We start from the raw sequence: 22,829 nt of genomic DNA, 5'->3' as shown, positions 1-22,829 counted from the left end.
TTAGGGATTGTTTTCATCAATTAGGACAAGAGCATCAATCACTGATTAGTTTGGCATTGGGACTATTTTATTGGCATCAAAATTCTCGATTTTGTGGCATTTGTGGATATGCTTTAATGTTGCAAAGGGGAGGGATGTCAACTTATTGTGAGCAGTGTCAAAATACTTTTTTTCCACGTATTAATCCAGCAGTTATTATGCTTATTGAAAATGATAGTCAAGATGAAAAACAGTGCTTATTGGTAAATCATCAAAGATTACCTATGCATATATTTACAATATTAGCTGGCTTTGTTGATGTTGGTGAATCAATAGAGCATGCTGTACGAAGGGAGGTGTGGGAAGAGGTAGGTTTATCCATTAAAAATCTCACCTATATTGCGTCACAATCTTGGACTTTTTCTTCTTCTCTTATGATGGGCTTTATTGCTACGGTTAGTAACTGGGATTTTACTGTAGATTGTAAAGAAATCAACTATGCAAGATGGTTTAAGGCAGATGAGTTGAGGAATTTTAGTCAGCCAAATACAGAGTTTCATGAGTTTTCCATATCTAAGCAAGATTCTATTGCTTATTATTTAATTCAACATTGGTTAGAGAAAAACTGATTGGCTGTAGGTAGATTGGTAAAATTTCTAAATTGGTTTGATATCTTTTAGCAGTAAAGAAGAGTTTTTCTTAGCTATGTTAATAAAGTCAATGATAAATCTACTGTATTTAGATTCTGGATGAAAGGCAACATATAATGTTGTCTTTACACCTCTCTTTCCATTTTTATTGTTTTAATAATGTCTTTCTTGTAGTATTCATCAAATGCCCAATTAGGTAGACAACAGATACCTTGATTGCAAGCTACTAATTCAAGTAACATTAGAGTGAGTTCCGTTGTTCGTATTTTTTTAGGTTGGATATTAGCTGGGTTAAGTATTTTAGTAAAAATACTGAGTTTATCAAAATCAACAGGATAGGTAATTAGGCATTCTCCTTTTAGATCCTCAGCATCAATGTAATTTTTATTAGCAAGTGGATTTTTAATGGATGCTCCAACCATCATTTCAAATTCAAAGAGTGGAATGTAGGAGAGATTTAATTCACTCTCTGGATCAGCAGTAATGACCAAATCTAATGTTCCATCAGCAAGTTTAGGTAAAGGATGGAAGTTAAACTCAGAAGATAAATTCATCTCGACATTTGGCCAATAATATCGAAAGTCATTGATGGTAGGGAGTAGCCATTGGTAACAGCTATGGCATTCTAAAGCAATATGTAATGAGGAATTGGGTATTTCAGTTGAATGAGTGGTTAGTTGATCATGAGCATCATAAAATAGAGGAAGTACTTGTTCAGCTAATTTGAGAAGTGTTTTTCCTTGCTCGGTAAACTTAAGTGGTTTACTTTTACGTACAAAAAGAGTGCATTGGTAGTAGTCTTCTATCTGTTTAATTTGTTGTGAAAGTGCGGGTAAGGTGGAGTTTAGTTTTTTTGATACGCCAATAAGTGACCCACATTCCTCTAGTTCTTTAAAAGTTTTCAGTGCTTTTAGTGATAAGATTTGAGGGTTGAATAACATATATGTTACCCTGTTAGCTGTGGAGCACTACTATGTTGTTTTAATTGTCGATGTATTTCAATAATATGCTCCGATTGATTCATGCTGTATAGGTGGTAGTTATGTAGTCCATTTTCAGTAAGTTCTAGACATTGTTCTACGGCATAATCAATACCTATTTGCAGAATGCTTTTAGGATCATCTTGATATTGATATAGGTTCTTGGTTAATTTTTTTGGTAAAAAAATTCCACACATTGAGGATATTTTAGTGATTTGTGCAACTTGTGTGATTGGGAAAATACCAGCAATAATTTCGCCTTTATATCCAGCTTCACGTAATCTACAATGATACTGAATAAATTTTGAATTATCAAAGAAAAGTTGTGTTATGACACCTTTGGAATGTGTTTGCAGTTTATTCAATTGATGCTGAAAGTCATTTTCTTGAGAGGAATTATCTTGATGTCCTTGTGGGTATCCAGCATTATAAATATTTATATCTGGATAGTGTTGGTGGATAAAATTATTTAAATCTTTTGCGTATGTTAATTGTTGCTCTGTGTCAGTAGCTTCTTGTAGTGCATCGCCTCGTAAGGCTAATACAGAATTGATGCCCATTTGTTGATAGCGTCCAATTCTTTCTTTGATCTCTTGTTTACTAAATCCTTGGCAAATAAGATGGGCAACACAAGAGAGTTTTAATTCTGTAATCATTTTACAGATATTAAAATTTTGCACATTTCGGTTACCACTAGCTCCGCAAGTTACACTAATAAAACGTGGCTGTATGGAGCTAATTTCTTGTAGATTTTTTTTAAGAACTTCCTCCCCCTCAAGAGTTTTAGGGGGGAAGATTTCAATTGAAATATTCATTGATGTGTTCATCAGTGATTTATTTTATTGTATTTGCTCTCGCAGAGAAAGTGAGGCTTTAACCATATTCTCTAAGCTGATTTCAGTTTCTTTCCAGTCCCTAGTTTTTAAACCACAGTCTGGATTAACCCACAGATTTGCAATATCAATATTGTTTGTCGCTTTTTGTAGCAAGTTTTTCATTTCATCAACATCAGCAATGCGAGGAGAATGGATATCATACACACCAGGACCTATTTGGTTGGGATAATGATGTGTTTGGAAAACTTCTAATAGCTCCATTTGTGAGCGAGAGGTTTCAATGCTAATCACATCAGCATCTAAGGCAATGATATGGTCCATAATATCATTGAACTCGCAATAACACATATGCGTGTGTATTTGAGTGGTATCCTCAACATTTGAAGTGGCTAATTTAAATGCATCAGTTGCCCATTTTAAGTATTCTTGTTGCTTATCTTGGCGTAGAGGAAGTCCTTCTCTTAGAGCGGGCTCATCTACTTGGATAATGTCAATACCATTTTTTTCTAAGTCTTGTACCTCATCTAAAATAGCTAAAGCAATCTGCTTGCAAGTTACTTCTCTAGGTTGATCATCTCTGACAAAAGACCACTGCAACATGGTTACAGGTCCTGTTAACATACCTTTCACTTTTTTATCTGTAAGAGATTGAGCATAAGTAATCCAATCAATGGTCATTGCATGAGTTCTTTCAACATCACCATAGATAATGGGTGGTTTGACGCATCTTGATCCATAGCTTTGTACCCACCCATAGGTGCTAGCTAAATAGCCCTCAAGTTGTTCACCAAAGTATTCAACCATATCATTTCTTTCAGGTTCACCATGTACTAAAACATCTATACCAATTTTTCCTGTTTAATAATATTTTGGGAAATTTCTTCTTTCATGCTTTGAGCATATTGCTCGCTACTAATAAGATTGTTTTTGTACTGTTGACGAGCTTGACGGATTTCTTTTGTTTGTGGAAAAGAGCCAATAGTGGTAGTCGGTAATAGAGGTAGATTAAAGTTTTCTTGTTGCTTGTTAATGCGTACAGGAAACTCATTGTCTCTTGTTATATCGCTATGACTAATATTTTTTAATCTATTTTTAACTGCATTATTATTGGTTAGTGCAGAAGTCTTACGCTGATTAATAGCTTCTTGGTTTTGTTGCAAGTAATCATCTGTTTGACTGGTATTGCTATGATTTAATACCGCTTTTACAGCACTAATCTCAAATAATTTTTGTTTGGTAAATGCTAACCAATTTTTTACCTCTGCATTTAAGTTTTCTTCTAAATCTAAATCAATTGGGCAGTGTAGTAAAGAGCATGATGTACTTACCCAAAGTGATGAACCTAAGGAATCTGCAAATTCTTTTGTATGTTCAATAACCTTTGATAAATCACTTTTCCAAATATTTCTACCACTGATAAAACCTAGCGATAAAAATTTATTTTCTGGTAGATTGTTAGTCACATCTTTGAGAGATGGTTGACTGATACTGCAATCAATATGAAAACCATTAAAATTAAAAGAAAAGTATTCTTGTAATGAAATGTCCGGTTGTTCATAGCTACTTGTCAGCAAAGATTTTGCCGAGCCAAAATTCAACTGATTATAAAGTTTTGTGCTTCTTTTATCCATTCCTTGGGTAGCTCTTGCACTAAGCATGGCTCATCTATTTGCACAACTTCAGCACCAGCCTTAGTAACTTGATCAATTAGTTGTTGATAATGAGGTTTGAATTGTTCAAATAATTCTAGCTTATTATCAAAACCACCTTTAGTTTTACCTAACCAAAGATAAGTTAGAATACCAGTTAGGGCAACTTTTACTTTGCCGTAGGCTTTTGCCTCATTGATTTGTTCCAGTAGGAAATCACAATTAAGTTCAATTTTTAAGTTATCTTCAAATTCAGGAACAATGTAGTGATAATTAGTATCAAACCACTTAGTAAGCTCACCGGCACTTTCTTCATCACCACTGACGTTTCTTCCACGTGCAATTAAAAACATTTTATCTAACCATGACTGTGGATTGCTAAGTACTTTTTGATGACGGCTAGGTATGATGTTAAAAAGTAAAGATACATCTAAGATATGATCATAAAAGGAAAAATCGCCAACAGTGATGTAATCCATATTAGAGTCTTTTTGCCATTGATAGTTATTTTGGCGAATGGTTTGACTAACTTCTCTTAGCTCTTGCTCCGTTGAGTTGCCTTTCCAGTAACTTTCTAAGGCAAATTTTAATTCTCTATATTTACCTACTCTAGGTAAGCCTATGATATGGGATTGAACCATGTTTCATCTCCTTTATGAATATTTGAATATTGTTTATTATTTAATCTGTATGCTGTATGTCTTTCATACCTGCTTGTATTTTTAATATGCATACAAACAATAAAAAGCCACACTATAAATGATATATCAAATAAAAGCAGTATTCAACTTGTTTTTTTTTAAGTTGATGTTAAGTTTTTTTTAACTTTAGTGAATATATCTGAATAGAGTATGTCGTTTAAGATTATTTTAAAAATTATTAATTTTGAATAATTTTTTTATTTCTCTTATCACTTTTATCTAATTTTAGATAGCCAATTTTAAATACAGCGACGGCAAGATAGGTTTTAGTCCCCTTCAATTTTGGGGTCGTCTCTAACTGAGGATTACCTACAACGACTTTGTTTTAGGTTTTAGTCCCCTTCAATTTTGGGGTCGTCTCTAACAATCTAGGAACCTCTGTCACTGAGTTTGTTGGGGTTTTAGTCCCCTTCAATTTTGGGGTCGTCTCTAACAAAAAATTTCTACCCTACCTACAATCTTTGGGGTTTTAGTCCCCTTCAATTTTGGGGTCGTCTCTAACAGATGGGCGCGATGAGTGCTTATATGAGGAAGGTTTTAGTCCCCTTCAATTTTGGGGTCGTCTCTAACACAGAGAGAGGCAAGCAACTCTCACTGAGGAGTTTTAGTCCCCTTCAATTTTGGGGTCGTCTCTAACTGAAGAGAAATCCGGAGACCGCTAAAGATATGGTTTTAGTCCCCTTCAATTTTGGGGTCGTCTCTAACGACTTTTTACTGGGACAGGTATGGAACTAAGAGTTTTAGTCCCCTTCAATTTTGGGGTCGTCTCTAACCAAAAGAAAAGCGTATAGAAGCTGAAGCTTATGTTTTAGTCCCCTTCAATTTTGGGGTCGTCTCTAACCAATAAATATTTGTCTTTTTTCACTACTAATTGACTGATAAAAAGCTTTTTTATTTATTGATTTCATAGAGTTAATTATAACATATCCACTGATAAACTCCAATAGTTCGTATATGCCCAATACTTATTGCAGTTTTGATTACAACCATCCTTATCAAGTTAGATATTTTTTTTGATAATAAGCGGTTTCTTCAAGGGTAGATACCGATCTGATTAATATTTTAATGTTTTATTTTATTAGAAAAATGAATGAGTAAAAAAGTGACGGACAAGAATAATTTGAGAAGTTGGGATTGCCTATTTTTAACTAAAATTAACTGTAAGTAATACTCTATCATTCATAATTGCGATTTAATTGATTGAGGTATAAGAAGTTATTAATCGGATTATTTTTATCTACTTCATAGTATGGGAATAAGTCGTCTATTGCATTGTATACTTCTTTTTGAGTCTTAACGTTGACAATATATTTAATTCTTTTTTGCAGGCCAACAGCAATTAAAGTGTTTTTAGGTTCATATTGGTTACTTTCTATATGGTTGATTGTGTTTTTAGAGTTTTTAATAAAATTATTTTTGGGTAAATATTTTTCTATAAGGGTGAGTGTTGCATGACCATTGGGATTACTTCTGTCTAAATCAGGCTCATCTAATCCATACATGGGTAAAACGTTTTTACAGCCAAACCAAGGATTGCCCTCCAGCAATTTTTTGTAATCTCTTTCCCAGCCATTTAGATAGGTGATTTTATTTAATTCTTTTAATTCTTTGGGGATTTTATTTAGACTTGAATTTATACATTTTCTTTCATCATGTTCTTGTATAGGAACTGGATTATCTTTTAGGCTAAATATCTTTTTTCCCCATAATAAATCTGTTCTAATAATCTCTGCTACAGGTTTTGAGTCATTATTAAAATCATAGATTTTATAGACAACTTTTGAAGTAGATTTATTTTTCTCTCCATTTTTTATAAATGAGGCAGGTTTGGTAACTACTGCTAGCCATGAGCTAAATAGCCAGTCAAATCGAAAGCCAGGAGCTAAACTTTGATCTCTATAGGATCGAGCTAACATTCCCTTAGTATTACGAGCTTGGTATTTTTCTTTTGCATAATGAGCACTTTCTTTTTTATGCCAATCTTCTCTTTTTTTGTATTCTCTTTCTAGTTGCTTAGTTTGATATTTGGTGATTTCTTTATTCACCTTTAGTCGATTCTTAAGGTCATAAATTTCTTGCTCATTTTTTATATGTTTTGGATCATTTACACCTGCATGATCTCCGTAACGGAAATAATCTCTGATTGCCTTTTTCGCGTCTCGTTCACCTTTTTGACGAAGTTTATTCAAATGATTGTTTAGTTTCATTTCTTCTCTAGCAGAACGGGCTTTCAGTGCAGCCCTAGCATTTTCATTTTTCTTGAAATAAGGATCTTTTATTAATCGTCTGAAGTACTCTTTTTCTTCACTTTTCATAATTTTCCTATCGTTATTGAGACAGTTTGCACAAGTTTCAAATAGATCCAAAGAAAATATGAGGTTATGGCGTATAAGTATGCTATCTGGTTGATGTTCCTCGCTAAAAGTATTTAATGCATGCATGCCTGCATTTAAAAGTAGATGTGCAGCTCCTACGCTTCCATGAGTTGTACGCATGTAGTTTTTATATTTGATACGTTTATTTTTATTCCTAGTTTTTTTAGATAGGTGATTCATTGTAATACCCTTTATAATGGTTAATCCTAAATCTCCTGCAACATTGGCGGCGAGTCTTGCTCGTGCTTTTTTAAACTTGTCAGAATTATCTAAGAACCACTTAGTTAGCAAGAAAACATCTGGTATGAGCTTCCCTGATTTTACAAAGTAAGTTAGAGCTTTACTTGCCATACTGGATTTTTGACCAGCACCAAACATTTTTGTTATTAATTTAGATCCTAGAATTCCAATATCAACATAGACTGCATCTAATTCATAATAAGAAAGTTTATCCCCAGAAAAGAAATTAGGATTATGTCTTAGTTGAGAGTTTATATCATAACCCATCTTAATTCTTGTACCATAGTGCTTAAGATTAGCGATACCGACACTTCCACCAATTTTTTCAGATTGTGCTAAACGAAAATTTTGATGGATTTCTACGTGTAAAGAGAGTTCAGAAGCGATTTCATAGAAAGGGATAGGAGAGTCTGGCTTATCTGCTAATTTCAAGGAATATTTTGTTTTTTTAAGCATAGGGGTCGAGTAGTATAGTTGAAGAGTATAGGCTTCTCCTTGTACATTTCTACTACTGATTGTTCTGCTTTTGCTTGGTTTTAATTCTCTATCTGTTTGGCGTTTGTATTGTTGTTTTTGATTGTCTTTTTCTTTCATTTCTTTTTCACTTATCATTCTTTCAGCATATTGTTCAACAGAAACCCCACCAAGCTTAAGAAAATTTACCGCTATTCTGAATGTATTGTTTCCTAATATATGCGACTGTAATATTTCATTAAACTTTAATGTGACGTATCCAAATGTATCAATTGTGATGGGCTGGATGCTGTTATCGTGTGCGATGTATACGGTAGCGTCTTCAACATACCCTGACATTTTTACGTAAATCATAAGTTAGTTTTTTTTCATCTGAAAGAAGGCTAAGTCTAAATCTTTTTCCTTCATCTCCGGTTGTTTCAACCATAGTTTGCTCATATTTTTTGTTAATATGCCAGTCTAACAAATGTCCGTATTCTTCAACAAATAGGGTAGTGAGTTGATCCAATTGGCTAAAGTTGTAAAATTTATTTTTTTGTTTGGTCAATCCTAGGCCTTTTAAGATGCTGGGTATTTTTAGTACTTGATAGGCATAATCATTCTTTTCTAGCTCCCTTATTGCTGTTCTTAAATTTTCTGGGGGTATAGTTTTTTTAAAGATAAGGGTTGCAAATTTTTCTAGTGCAGAGTTAACCTTGGGAGTAAGTAAAGACAAACAATTTTCAGATTGTAGATTGTTAATAGAGAAGAATATTTCAGCTTGGTTTCTTGTTGTTGTATTCCTACATAGGGTTTCAACTGATGAGCTTAATAGATTCATTTTCTTCCTAAATTGTTTAAATTTAGTATTTTCTTTTAATATACTCGTTAAATTTAAGTTATTAGGTGCATTTTTATGCTTGATAAATATTTGAATGATTTTAGGAAAATTTTCTTTCTTTGTAGTGATTTTATGAGCATTAGCGAATTTCTTTGGGTTAGTGTGGATGACTTTTTTTAATGCTTCGTAAGAGGCTAATAAATTTATATTTCCCATGTTATCGGTTAGCTGTATCTGTGAATTTGTTTGTTTCATGCCTCTATGATTAGATATCACAGCCTCAAACTTTTCTTTTCCATAGCTATTTATTAAATTATTGAGTTTACGGATAGACTCAGAATTATGTTTGTCTAAGATAAATTCTGTATCATTGCTAGCAATTTCCGTTTTTTTTGTTTTTTCATTTAATAGGTGCGAAGTTTGTAGCTCTTCTAAGGAGGGTTCCAAGTCATATTTTTCCATTACCTCTAGCATAAGAGATTGCATAATTTGAGAGGCTTTAACACCAAATTCGCTTATGTCTGTATCGGTAGACATTAATGTTTTCATGTACTTTATTACATCTTTAATGCTTGTTATTGATGAAATTATTCCACCTATGACAATCGCCGACATGGCCAAATTTTGAGCAGTTTGTAGTTTATCAGAACCTTTCTTGAATGTTTTATATTTGTCGCTTTTCTGAACTTTGGCAATGATTTTATTTTTTCTTAATTTTTTAGCAATATTTATTTTATCAAGTGTTTTTTTAGTAAATTTACGTACTATCTGAATGTTTTTCCCAGCTGGTTTTGTTGCTAATTGAACTTTTGTTGCTAGCTTTTTTATTGGTGATGTAACTTTTGTTGCTACTTTATTTATTGGTGATGTGGTTTTTTTTGCTGCTGATTTAACTTTTTTTGCTGCTTCTTTTACTGGTTTATAAATTTTCTTAAAGATTTTAAGTCGTTTTTGAAGCTTGAGAGTTTTATTTGTGTAGGAGCCTATTTTAGCAGCAAATTTCATTATCTTTGGGATTTTCATGGCTTTCATGGTTGCTTTCATTGCTGCTAAAGCACTACCAGATCCCATAGTTACGATGGTTGTTCCAATTATAGAAACACCCATCATTGCCATAGGCATATACATCTGTGCTTTTTTATAATCAGATAAAAAAGCATCGGCACTATTTTCACTCATACCATTGTTAATAAGTGTTTGCCTAGGGATATCAATTGCTATTAACTCATTAATAAAGGTTGTTACATCAATGAAGTCTAAGGCAGCAGTAAAGCCAGAAAAAAACTTTTCTGCACCATGCATAGAATCATCATAATGAATATTTCTAAAGGTTCTCCCCATAGTTCCGAGACCTGCTTCTAACTTTGATGTACTGCATTTTGCCCCACCATCAATGTAATATTTATCACATTTTTTCCAACAAACAGTAGCATAGCATTTGTAATCTTCGGGTGTTGTGTCCTTGGGATAGATATAACATTCTCCATCTGCTAATTGCCTACCATTTAGACATCTCTCAGGCTTAACCCCTGGATAGAGCTTATAGTTTTTTTCAGGGAATACCTTTTTGCAGCTCAGGTTATACTTTGCAAATTTGTTAGGGACAATGAGTTGATAGCCTGCTTTACATGATAAGGATGATGGTGATAAAGATTGCGCACAATAGTAGCCTCCATCAGGATTATAGAGATTTTCGGTAACATAGGGTTCCCATCTCCTAACTGTTCCACTCGGACAAACTTGATCAGGCGAAATGCTTCCTCTACGAAATTTATTATAGTTATCACCGTATCGGTAACAATTATCACCTGACCCATAGTAACCATAGCCATATTCCTTTTCACATGATTGATAACATTTTCCTCTATAATCATCAAACTCGCTGTATTCACCCCTAGTACTGCAAGATAGTTCTACTTTTGTTATTTGAGGTTTATACTCATCTATACAGAATCCTTCTTTATCTGGTGAAGGAGTTTTACATATTGTTTTACAATAACCATTTTCACATTTATAGTTCGAGTCAAGCACCTCAGGTCTGTTATAGCATAAACCATCATAGCCTAAGGTATAGTTATTAAGACAGTATGGGGAAACAGGAGATTTTCCGCCTTTTCTTATAAAAGTTACCTTCCAATGTTCTTTTAAACCTAGTAAATTAGCTAGTCTCCATCTTTGTTTACCTGTCAATTTTTCCTCAGGTATTTTCGTAAGTTCTTGGAGTTCTTTTTTTAATATAGTTTGTTTAGCTCTGTAATAAATTTGTGCCTTGGTTAGCTCTTCTTTTTGTACTAATGGTTCTAATAAGTGTTCTGGTTCCAAGAAAAATAATGTACGAACGCCTGTTGAATTTCCTAAAATAAAGGTTTCGGATTGAACTGCTCGTTTGACTATGTCTGTTACATATATTGGTTTGGTGAGATCTGAATGTTCATTTGTATAAGAAAATCCCCATAGCATTTGGTATGATAATCCATGTTGAATATTCTCATCATTGAAAGCAATAATGTATTCCTTATTACCCACGGTAAGCTGTAGGGTTTTGTAGAGTAGGGTGAAGGATATGGGGAGTGATACTAATTTTCCATTAGCATCCATATCATCGGAGGAAGATATATGAACAAGATGAGAGTTTATTTCTGAGTAAGGTATATAAAACTCAGCAAGATTTGAATTATTTAAGTAGGTATCAATCTTCAAGAAAATTTCATTGTCTTTACGAGCTATGCCATATTCAATTTGTATAAGATCTTCTTTTAGATTGTCAGCATTAATATATAATTTCTCAAAAAGACGTGAGGGATTCTCATTAATATCGAAGTCTGAAAATTCTGCTACGCTTTCTGAGAGTATTGTTAATTCATTCTTTGCTTTTGTCAGTTCTTCCTCTAACTTAACAATGTCTTCCTCTAGTCTTGGAATTACCCATACAAGTGTTAGAAAAGCAAGGAAAGAATCAAAAATACTCATATTTTTATACGTATTAAGTAATATACGTCTCTCATCTATTTTTTCAGTATGTTGCTTATTTTTCTCTTCAATAAGCTTCTTAGTTTTTTGATAGTTTTGGCGAATTTTAAGAATTTTATCTTTGTCAGGCTTCTTGTTCTTATTGTCCTTATCATCTTTAACCCCATGAAAGGAATCATAGTCCAATCCAATATTTATCGAGAATGGTGCAAAGGATTTAGAGTATAGTGGATGAGAATAAAAATCCTCCTGTATTATTGGGAATAGCAGACTAAATGCTATAGTATTTGAATATTCATTATGAATGGTTTTATTAGCTATTAGTTGATGAAATTTTTGTTTATTATTTGGAAATTTGAAAGCAGGTATATATTCAGACCAATATGAGTTCTGATTCTCATCTTCACTTTCATAAGAAATATCTATTGTCTCGTATTCGATATTGGGAATTAAGCCTTCTTTGAGGAGTTGAGAGGTGGGAGATGAAGGCGAAATGTATTGAAAGTTCTCTGCTGAAACTTTTAAATCTATACCATTGGCTAAAAGTTTATTTTCTTTTTGTATTTTTTCCTTTTGTTTTTTTAATACTTTGAGCATATGTTTGCTCTCTAGCTTTCTTATTTCTTCAGCTTTATGTATTGTCTCACGTATTATGCGTTTTCTGTGTTCTTTAACTGCACGTAGTTTATGCTGTAAAAGATATTTTTGTGATGCGACAGACCCCTCTCCTAAAACAGAAGGAGGAAGTGATTTATCTTTATTGTGAGAATTTTCTAGCTCTTTTTCTATTCCTTTTTCGTGTGCAAAGAGAGCATTGTATGCTTCTTCAGCTTCTTGTTTATCATCATAAGGTTCAGGATAAGAAATTTCTATTTCACCTTTTTCTTGTGCAGAGATGCCAGAAAAACTGGTTGACAGTAATAGAATGAAAGTCGCTAATATCCAATAAAATGAAATTTTAGGCGATGTATTATATGTATTATGAGTATAAGTCATAAATAAATTTCTTTTACCCTATAACAATAAATATAGGTATTGAAAAAAAATAATACATTTATTGATGTTTTACTTAATAGAAACACCAATAAATATATACCAAACAAAATTTCAACTACAAACTACAAGTGTAAAAAGAACAATTGTTACTTTTTTACAAGATTAAAAGCTAGAATGTATAACTAAAAAAGAAGTAGAACAAGTCGATAAACTTATCTTTTTTTCATTATAGCTTATCTTTTTTTCATTATAGCTTATCTTTTTTTCATTATAGCCTAAAAAAAATTAAAAAAATTAAAAAAAATTAAAAAAATTAAAAAAAATTAAATATAAAAAATTAAATATAAAAAATTAATTTAAAAAAAGTGTTGCGTTAATTTATTATTTAATGCAACACTTTGCAATATTTGCTATTAAATTTACAGCTGTTTTTTTTCAATAAATATCTCTCGTAGGGCTGGAATCTTAATGCGTTTCTTACTAAGACGTGAAATCAACTTATTAATTCAATATTTTAATTAAATTGATATGTAGAAAAACTTATTAATGCAATGAATCGGCAACAGCACGAACTTAAGTTTTGGCAGATAAAGGCTATGATAGTCAAGATAATCGACAAGCTTTATCAAAGAATAATCTTGAAGATGGTATCATGAGCAGGGCTAAAGGAAACCAAGCACTCACTAAGAAACAAAAACGCCACAACCAAGCTATTCAAGACAAACGTTGGGTAATTGAACAAAGCTTTGGCACGCTTAAAAGAAGACTACAATTCCAACGTGCTAGTTATTTTGGATTAGACAAAGTACAAGGACAGAGCTTACTCAAAGCCATATGCTTAAACCTTATCAAGGCAAGCAATAAGATGAGCTATGTTTGATGCTTTTTTTGGGGGGGTATTATAGGTAGGTGTGCCTGAAAACAGGCAATTTCACGAAAAATCAGCAAATAAGTCATTAATTTAGGTTTAATACAGCCAATATTTAACAAAAATTAACAAAAAGAACTCAAAAAAAGGTTTTATGCAAAAGTCTCCATAGGTAATATTTCTCACCTGTGGTTTAAGTTTAATAGGTTTTAAATTAATTTATGAATGTATTGGCTCTCTGGTTTTTTTAAGTATTGATATTCTTTGATTGCACTAGGGTACTTGTTAATATTTATTTATTTTTTACATTGAAAGGGATTTTTTGGATTACTGTGAAGGGTTACATTTATGATGTTGTATCACAAGTTCAATGGTAGAACTCAAATATAGAGTTTAAATTTTGTGAAGGCATTAACAATAAGCTGTTAAACAATCAACAACTTAGACTTAAAACATTCTATAAGTTACCAAACAGATGAATACTAAAAAGTTCTTATTTTGTTAGTTTTTGATAGATAGCACAGCTAAAATCAAATTGGTGAGCATCATCAGCTTGATGATGCTCAATGTAGCTTTGTTGCCATTGAGAAAAATCGATGGTTTGGAAAGAAAGTATCAGCTTTTGGGTTCGTATTAACGTGTGTGAGATAGAGAGTGTCGCTATAGGGTAGGAAATATTTATATAGTGAGGCACCACCAATAATCATATTTTCTTTATTCATATCCCAAGGGATATCTTGGATATGCTGGCAGCTTGTTACGTTAGGTTTATGAATATTGAGTGTGTTTGATAGGATGATGTTGTGTCGTAGAGGGAGTGGTTTAATTGGCAGTGATAACCAAGTATTTTTCCCCATGATGAGGACTTTTGTTTTGCGTGTGTTTTTTGAAAAATTGAAAGTCTTTAGGTAAATGCCAGAGCAGTTGATTGTCTTTACCAATAGCATGGTTGTTTGCTATTGCGGCAATGACTGCAATGCGAGGTTTAGACATGATGTGTTAAGTTATACAGCAATGGGTGCAGGGATATGAGCTTGAGGTTGGTAGTTGGTTAGCTTAATATCAGCGTAGTCAAAGTCAAATAAATTAGTGATTTTTGGATTAAGTTCGAGCTGTGGTAGAGCGGTTGGGGTGCGAGAGAGTTGTTGTTTTGCTTGTTCAAGATGGTTTTGGTATAGGTGTATATCACCACCTGTCCAGATAAATTCAGCAGGTTTAAGATTGCATACATGAGCAATCATACAGGTTAATAGTGAGTAGCTTGAGATATTGAATGGAATGCCAAGAAAAATATCGGCAGATCGTTGATAGAGTTGGCAACTTAATTGTTTGTTTTCTACATAAAATTGAAAAAGTAAATGGCAAGGGGGGAGAGCCATTTGCTCAAGCTGAGAAGGGTTCCAAGCTGAGACAATATGTCGGCGTGAGTTTGGGTTGTTTTTAATGGAATCAATGAGATTGGAGATTTGATCAATCGGTGCAGATTGACCATTGTCCCAACTTCGCCATTGTTTACCGTAAACTGGACCTAAATCACCGTTTTTATCTGCCCATTCATCCCAGATGGTAATGCCATTTTCTTGTAGATAGTGAATATTGCTATGTCCTTTTAGCATCCACAACAATTCGTATACAACTGATTTGAAATGAATTTTTTTAGTTGTTAAGCAGGGGAATGAGTGAGATAAATCAAAACGTCGCTGGGAACCGAAAATACTGTATGTTCCAACTCCAGTGCGATCCTCTTTGAATTTCCCGTGTTCAACAATATCTTTTAGCAGGGTTAAGTATTGCTTCATGAGTGTTTAGCATTAGGAATGTTCTTTGCTATTTTTACTATAGGCAATAAAGATAAGTATGAGTCCAAAGGCAATCATTGGTAAGCTGAGTATGTGTCCCATTGTAACCCATCCTCCTAATAGGTAACCAATATGAGAGTCTGGCATTCTAAATAATTCAGCAAAGCTACGGAATGTGCCATAGAGTATAAGAAATAGCCCAGAGATAAACATGGTTGGTTTTTGTTTTTTTCCAGCTATCCATAGAATAATGCCGAGTAGAATTCCCTCTAATAGCGATTCAAGTAATTGTGTGGGATAGCGTTTGACTAAAGCATCCAGTTGACGATCATACATCATCATGCCAAGAGGGGAATTGGTTATTTTCCCCCAAAGTTCGCTATTGATGAAATTCCCGAACCGACCAAATGCCAAACCTGGTGCAACGCATGGTGCAACGAAATCACTAATGGTAAAAAAGGATAGTTTGTATTTCCTAGCGAATATCCACATCGCAAAAATGACTCCAAGCAAACCACCATGAAAAGACATTCCACCATTCCAAATTTGTATGATCTCAAGAGGATTGTGGAGATAGTAGCCAAAATTGTAGAAAAGTACATAACCAATTCGTCCCCCTAGGATGGCCCCGAGTGCAGCATAGAATACTACATCATCAACCATTAGTGCAGTCCATTGGCTATGTTTCCGCTTGCATTGTTGCCTGCCCATTATCCAGCCACCAGCGAAGCCAAAAAGGTACATTAATCCATACCAGCCAATATTGATAGGTCCGAAGCTAATCGCAATAGGATCAAATGATGGGTAAATCATAGGGTGTTTTTAGCTAATCAACCTTAATTACTTTTTATTGATATATATAAAAGAAATAGTTTATTTTTCTTCTAGCAATGCCTTGCGTGAAAGACGAATTTTTCCTTGGCGATCAATATTGATGACTTTTACTTTAACAATATCACCTTCGCTAATATGATCTTCCACATTTTGCACTCGTGAATGATCAATTTCTGAGATATGGAGCAAACCATCTTTATTGGGGGATAGTGAGATAAAAGCTCCAAAATCAACGATTTTAATGACTTTACCTTCATAGATTTCATTTACTTCAATATCTTTAGTAAGGTTTTCAATAATACTCATTGCTTTATCAGCAGCTTCTTGATTATTGGTTGAAATAGTGATGACGCCATCATCATTAATATCAATTGCCGCACCGGTTTCTTCTTGTATGGAGCGGATAGTTGAGCCACCTTTACCAATAACATCACCAATTTTATCTGTTGGTACGGTAATATTTGTCATACGAGGTGCATAAGGGGATAGGGTATCACGTGGTGTTGAAATCGCTTTTGCCATCTGTTCAAGGATATGCATTCTACCTGCATTGGCTTGCTTTAATGCTTGTTGCATAATTTCTTCGGTAATCCCTTGGATTTTAATATCCATTTGTAAAGCAGTGATGCCTTTTGCTGTACCGGCTACTTTAAAATCCATGTCGCCTAGATGGTCTTCATCGCCCAGAATATCTGAAAGGACAACGTATTCATCTCCTTCTTTAATGAGTCCCATAGCAATGCCTGAGACGGCTGAAGAAATCGGTATTCCGGCATCCATCATCGCTAGGGATGAACCACATACTGATGCCATGGAGCTTGAACCATTGGATTCGGTGATTTCAGAGACTGCTCGGATAACATAGGGAAAAGATTCTTCACTTGGCATAACAGCTTGTACGCCACGTTTAGCTAATTTTCCATGTCCAATTTCTCGTCTACCTGGACCCATGACTCGTCCACATTCACCAACAGAGTAGGGAGGAAAGTTGTAATGAAATAAAAATTTATCATCGTATTTTCCTTCTAAATCATCAATCATTTGTGCATCACGATCTGTACCGAGGGTAATGGCAACAAAAGCTTGAGTTTCACCACGAGTAAATAACGCTGTTCCATGTACTTTTGGATAGAGTCCAACTTCACATTCTATGGGGCGAACTGTTTCATTATTTCTGCCATCAATACGTGGTTCACCAGCAATTACACGATTTCTGATTATACTTTTTTCTAATGAGGAAATTTCGCTTTCAATGACCTCTTTGCTGGTTTCTTCACCGAATTCGTTTTGCAAGGTTTCTGTGATGCATTTTCTTACTTCACGCATGGCTTGTAGACGCTCCTGTTTATCGGTAATCATATACGCATCGGATATTTTTTGTCGTGCAGAAGCATTGATGGCTTGTTGTAGTGTTTCATTTTTTTCTGGTGCTTGCCAATTCCATTTAGGTTTGCCAGCTTCATCGACTAAGTCGTTAATATTATCAATAATCACTTGCATTTGTTGATGACCAAACATCACTGCTTCCAGCATGATATTTTCTGGTAATTGATTTGCCTCTGATTCAACCATCAAAACCGCTTCCTTGGTACCAGCAACGGATAAGTCCAAATCTGATTTTTTGAATTCTTCAGGTGAAGGATTAAGTATAAACTGACCATCAATATAGCCAACTTTAGCAGCACCAATAGGACCTTCAAAAGGTGCTCCTGTTAAGGCAAGAGCGGCGGAGGCACCAATCATGGCAGGGACTTCTGTTGGGATATTCTCATCTAAAGAAATGACTTGTGCCATTAGTAGTATTTCATTATAAAAACCTTTAGGGAAGAGAGGTCTGATAGGGCGATCAATTAAACGTGATAGTAATGTCTCTTTTTCAGATGGACGTGCTTCACGACGAAAAAAGCTCCCTGGAATCCTTCCTGCTGCGTAGGTTTTTTCTTGGTAGTGGACAGTAAGAGGAAAGAAATTTTGCTCAGGCTTGGCCTCTTTAGCTACCACAGCGGTAACTAGGACAACAGTGTCACCCATCGCCACTTCAACAGCTCCTGTGGCTTGTCGTGCAATTTTACCGGTGGTTAAAGTAACTTGGTGTTTTCCATAAGGAAAACTTTTTTCTGTAATAGTAAACATAATGAATCAGATAAATTTAAAAAGAAAGAACTCACAAATAGTTTTAGATAGCTTTCACGCATAACTAAAGTTTATAGTTAATGAGAGTTCTAATGTGTAGTAGTCTAGCCAAATGACTCACTAAGTTTATTTTCTTAGTCCTAAGCGGCTAATAAGCTGGATATATTTAGCAGGACTTTTTTTCTGTAAATAACGTAATAGTTTTCTACGGCGACTAACCTGTCTTAATAGTCCTTGTCTTGAGTGATGGTCTTTTTTATGAACTTTAAAATGCTCAGTCAGGTGCTTAATATTAGCAGTAAGTAGGGCAATTTGCACTTCAGGAGAACCTGTATCACCTTCGTGAGTAGCATACTCTGCAGTAATCGTAGCTTTTTCTTCAATGGATAGCATGGTAATTTAAAATAAATTAAGCAATCTACATAATTAAAATATTGTGTACCGCGATTGCTTACAGAGACACAATATAAAGTACCTTTTTGTTCAAAAGATACTCCTCCGAACCTCACCTTTATTTATAAACGTATAAAAGTAGAATTAGGATTTTATCCTTTTAAGGGATAAAGTACAATTGAACTTCTCGTTTTTATATAAAAGCATGGAGAAACCTAGTAATTGTACTATAGATTACGGTTGTTGTAAAACCATCAGTTACGCTGCAACATCACATGGCAAGCATACATAAGTTTTACAGAGTTGGATTTTTGTGAGATAATTTATCTTTTTATGTAGATGATGGTTTTTTAAACAATTGTAAATAGAATTGATAGTATATTTTTCTGATAAGTTTATATGATTATCTATCACAGCATCACCATAGGCTTGTTCTCTATTAATATTAATATAAGTTGAAAACAAAAAAGATATTAATTAAAGGCGTTACTGTAGAGGGAAATAAATTTCGCCCAAGTGATTGGATTGATCGATTGTGCTCGGTAGTAGCAAGTTTTGATGAAGATCATCGAATGCAGTATTGTGATTATCTTTACCCTGTTATGGTTGACAATGAGCGTTGTCTTTTGCTTGATGAAACGTTATGTCAGAATTTTCCTGAGATACATCAGCATGTGCTGAATTTTATTGAATTTAATGAGTTGCGTGTTGAACATATTAATGAAAAAATAGAAAATTAATCCATGACTCCAGTCATTCTTTGTGGTGGTATAGGCTCTCGTTTATGGCCACTTTCACGTACCCAGTATCCTAAACAGTATCTTAATCTATTAGATGAGGAGTTGTCTTTATTCCAGCAAACAATCAAGCGATTACATCAATCACATTCTTTGCAAAATTTAATCTGCTTAACTAATGAGAATCATCGTTTTATTGTTGCACATCAACTTGCTGAAATAGGTGTTCATGCACATATTATATTAGAGCCAAGTGCACGTAATACTACGGCAGCGATTGCTATGGCTTGTGAATTTGTGTTAAGAAATGAAGAGATTGATAATAATTTATTAGTTTTGCCCTCTGACCATTATATAGAGAATATTTTAACTTTTAATCAGGCTATAGGACAGGCTGAAAGGGTAGCAGAAGAGGGATATATTGTTACATTTGGTGTACAACCTACCTGTCCAGAAACTGGATATGGGTATATTCAATGCACAGAGCCTTTATCTAAAAAGATGCCACAAGAAGTATTAAAAATTGATCGCTTTGTTGAGAAACCAGATAACAAAAAAGCAAAATTATATATGGAGCAAGGAAATTATTTTTGGAATGCGGGTATTTTTATGTTTGATGCCAAGGTTATGTTGGGTGAGCTAAAGAAATATATTCCAAATGTAGTGAAACAGGTGAGTGATGCTATTGCTGAGGGAGTAAGAGATTTGGATTTTTTTCGTTTGGGTAAAACGTTTAATCAAGTGGAGGATATATCCATTGATTATGCGGTGATGGAGCATACAGAAAAAGGGGCATTAATACCCTTTAGGGCTGGTTGGAGTGATGTTGGATCATTTAATATGATGATGGATTTCTATCCTAAAGATAGTGATAACAATACTTTAATAGGTGAAGCGGTTACGGTGGATTCAAGCAATAATTTTGTGTATAGTAAAACTCGTTTGGTTAGTTTGCTTGGTATGGAAAATATGGTGGTGGTGGATACAAGAGATTCGGTATTGGTAACCACTAAGGATCGTACACAAGATGTTGGAAAAATTGTCAGTTACCTTAAGCAGATAGATAATGATAAGGCACATGTCCAACCACAGAGTTATCGCCCTTGGGGATGGTATGAGGTATTAATAGAAAGTGAGACTTTTAAGGTTAAACGTATTCATGTTTATCCTCAAGCAAAACTATCGTTGCAAAAGCATCGTTATCGTTCGGAGCATTGGGTAGTGGTGAATGGTACAGCAACTGTTACGTGTGATGAAAAAACATTTCAGTTGCACACCAATCAATCGACATTTATTCCACTTGGTAGTGTGCATCGTTTAGCAAATGATCAGGATCAAGACTTACAGATTATTGAGATACAAAATGGTACGTATCTTGGTGAGGATGACATAGTTCGTATAGAAGATATTTATAGACGTGATTAGCTTTATTATTCCTACTTATCAGGAGGTAAAAAATTTACCTATTTTACTGGAGACTATTGCTGGGTTAATGGATGCTTCCAATGATTTAGTATATGAAGTGTTGATTATGGATGATGTATCACAAGATGGTAGTGAAGAGATTGTTGCTGAGTATAGTCAGTCGATGCCTGTAGAAATTATCGTTCGTCATAATAAAGTTCGTGGACTTTCGGAATCGGTTATTGATGGGCTTTATCAAGCACGAGGAGAGTATCTTGTGGTGATGGATGCAGATATGTCACATCCAGTTAGTGCGGTGCTACCTATGATCGAAAGATTGCAAATGGGAAATAATGATTTTGTATTAGGATCACGTTATATAGAGGATGGAACGCTTCCTGATGATTGGGGGTTTAAGCGATGGTTAAATTCTTGGGTAGCAACAATTTTAGCTCGTCCATTGGTAAAAGCTAGTGATCCTATGTCTGGTTTTTTTGCACTACGTAAAAAGGATTTGCCAGATATCCATACACTCAATCCTATTGGCTATAAAATTGCCTTAGAAATTTTAATTAAAGGAAGCTTTAATGCTATTTATGAGCATCCTATAGGCTTTCAGGACCGTACCCAAGGTGAGAGTAAGCTAACTTTTAAAGAGCAGTTAAATTATCTTCGCCATTTGCGTCGTTTGTATCAGTACCGATATGCAACATGGGCTGAGTTAGTACAGTTTGGTGGAGTGGGTTCCATTGGTTTTTTAGTGGATATATTTTTTTATTACTCACTGCAATATTTCGGGGTACAGCATCAGATGGCTCGCATGATTTCTTTTTGGCCTGCAGTCACCACTAATTGGATGCTTAATCGCAGTATTACTTTTAATCAACGCTCACAAAATAAACCATTAAAGCAATGGATACGTTTTGTATGCAGTTCTCTTGTTGGTTTTGCTATTAACTCTGGTAGTTACATATTATTAACGACTAATATTGATTTTTTTAGTAATTATAAAATTCTTGCCCTTATCACTGGTGTTATGCTTGGAATGGGCTTTAATTTTTTCTTCTCGAATCTTTTTGTATTTAATGATTTGCGAGCTGAGAAGGGTGTACAACAAATAGATAAGTAAATAAGTAATGAATGAGGTGAGATTTCATCCGTGTCCAATATGGGTACGTCTGCTTTGTATACTCTATGATTTGTTTTTTGTTGTTGCCTTACTGTTTATTGTTGGTTTTGCTTTTGTATTAAGTTTACATGCTTTGTCGCTGAGTAAAGTCATACCAGCATGGTTGCATAGCATCTATTATTTATGTTGGATTCTCATCTATTATGGTTATTTTTGGAATAAGGGGCAAACTCCAGCTATGCATATATGGAAATTGTATTTTATAGATGAGGACAGTGAATTAACAACTTTACAAGCTAAAAAGCTTAGTAACAAACAGGTAGTTATTCGTATGGCATTGGGTGTAATTTCCCCTATTGCATGGTTATCTTGCTTTTTTAATCAAGGTAAAAAAAGTATGATAGACTTTTTATGTAAGACTCAAATTGTACAAAAAAAAGAGTAGATGCGACTAAAAACTAACGATACGATTATCGATAGTATAGGGTGACAACGTGTTTTGCTTCGGCAAAAAATAAGTAGCGTTCAGAAACAATGCCAATTGCACAACTTATCAAGGCAATGGTGCTTAGCAATACGGATGGCATGAGGTTAGCCTTAACAAGATTGATCAGTAAAATTGGTGCAATATAGCTAGCTATTAGCGCTAAAGGGCGTAAAATATTAGCTTGCTTACGTGCAATCACAAAGCCCATTTCCTTCATTAAGTAGTTTGCAGATGAATGCGGGGGGTCTAGAGGGCTAATCTGACCTTTTAAACCTACTGCCATTTCTTTTGTATATTTATTGTCATTATTCTTAATATATCGGAAATACATTAACTTGTTTATTAATGAAATAATGATAATAATTACTAGCAAGG

At 34.2% G+C, this 22,829-nt stretch overlaps 9 protein-coding genes across 9 annotated transcripts; 3 read left to right on the top strand and 6 right to left on the bottom strand.

Annotated features, from left to right (window-relative positions):
• The first annotated feature begins 197 nt into the window (after nucleotides 1-197).
• LOC145274181 (NAD-capped RNA hydrolase NudC-like) lies at nucleotides 198-608 on the top strand. Its single transcript, XM_080127343.1, has one exon. The coding sequence runs from the start codon at nucleotides 198-200 to the stop codon at nucleotides 606-608; it is 411 nt and encodes a 136-aa protein (XP_079983469.1).
• A 146-nt stretch (nucleotides 609-754) lies between these two features.
• LOC145274180 (HTH-type transcriptional regulator MetR-like) lies at nucleotides 755-1,183 on the bottom strand. Its single transcript, XM_080127342.1, has one exon. It carries the CDS (start codon nucleotides 1,181-1,183, stop codon nucleotides 755-757), a length of 429 nt encoding a protein of 142 aa, XP_079983468.1.
• Nucleotides 1,184-1,575: 392 nt separating this feature from the next.
• On the bottom strand, nucleotides 1,576-2,265 carry LOC145274179 (5,10-methylenetetrahydrofolate reductase-like). The gene has a single exon (XM_080127341.1). It carries the CDS (start codon nucleotides 2,263-2,265, stop codon nucleotides 1,576-1,578), a length of 690 nt encoding a protein of 229 aa, XP_079983467.1.
• Nucleotides 2,266-2,448: 183 nt separating this feature from the next.
• On the bottom strand, nucleotides 2,449-4,103 carry LOC145274177 (5-methyltetrahydropteroyltriglutamate--homocysteine methyltransferase-like). Its single transcript, XM_080127340.1, is given in 2 exon segments — nucleotides 2,449-3,296; nucleotides 3,299-4,103. Coding segments are annotated over 2 exon segments (1,653 nt in total).
• Nucleotides 4,104-14,542: 10,439 nt separating this feature from the next.
• Nucleotides 14,543-15,337, bottom strand: LOC145274176 (thymidylate synthase-like). Its single transcript, XM_080127339.1, has one exon. The coding sequence runs from the start codon at nucleotides 15,335-15,337 to the stop codon at nucleotides 14,543-14,545; it is 795 nt and encodes a 264-aa protein (XP_079983465.1).
• A 12-nt stretch (nucleotides 15,338-15,349) lies between these two features.
• Nucleotides 15,350-16,150, bottom strand: LOC145274175 (phosphatidylglycerol--prolipoprotein diacylglyceryl transferase-like). Its single transcript, XM_080127338.1, has one exon. It carries the CDS (start codon nucleotides 16,148-16,150, stop codon nucleotides 15,350-15,352), a length of 801 nt encoding a protein of 266 aa, XP_079983464.1.
• A 60-nt stretch (nucleotides 16,151-16,210) lies between these two features.
• On the bottom strand, nucleotides 16,211-18,304 carry LOC145274174 (polyribonucleotide nucleotidyltransferase-like). The gene has a single exon (XM_080127337.1). The coding sequence runs from the start codon at nucleotides 18,302-18,304 to the stop codon at nucleotides 16,211-16,213; it is 2,094 nt and encodes a 697-aa protein (XP_079983463.1).
• Nucleotides 18,305-19,440: 1,136 nt separating this feature from the next.
• On the top strand, nucleotides 19,441-20,859 carry LOC145274173 (putative mannose-1-phosphate guanylyltransferase). Its single transcript, XM_080127336.1, has one exon. It carries the CDS (start codon nucleotides 19,441-19,443, stop codon nucleotides 20,857-20,859), a length of 1,419 nt encoding a protein of 472 aa, XP_079983462.1.
• Nucleotides 20,860-20,926: 67 nt separating this feature from the next.
• On the top strand, nucleotides 20,927-21,967 carry LOC145274172 (uncharacterized). The gene has a single exon (XM_080127335.1). It carries the CDS (start codon nucleotides 20,927-20,929, stop codon nucleotides 21,965-21,967), a length of 1,041 nt encoding a protein of 346 aa, XP_079983461.1.
• Nucleotides 21,968-22,829: the final 862 nt, after the last annotated feature.

Source organism: Euprymna scolopes, unplaced genomic scaffold, assembly GCF_053919585.1.
Source record: "Euprymna scolopes isolate OS-2025 unplaced genomic scaffold, ASM5391958v1 sca273, whole genome shotgun sequence".
Lineage (NCBI taxonomy): Eukaryota > Metazoa > Mollusca > Cephalopoda > Sepiida > Sepiolidae > Euprymna > Euprymna scolopes.
Note: the sequence above shows the minus strand (reverse complement) of the source record. Positions and strands in the feature narration are given on the sequence as shown.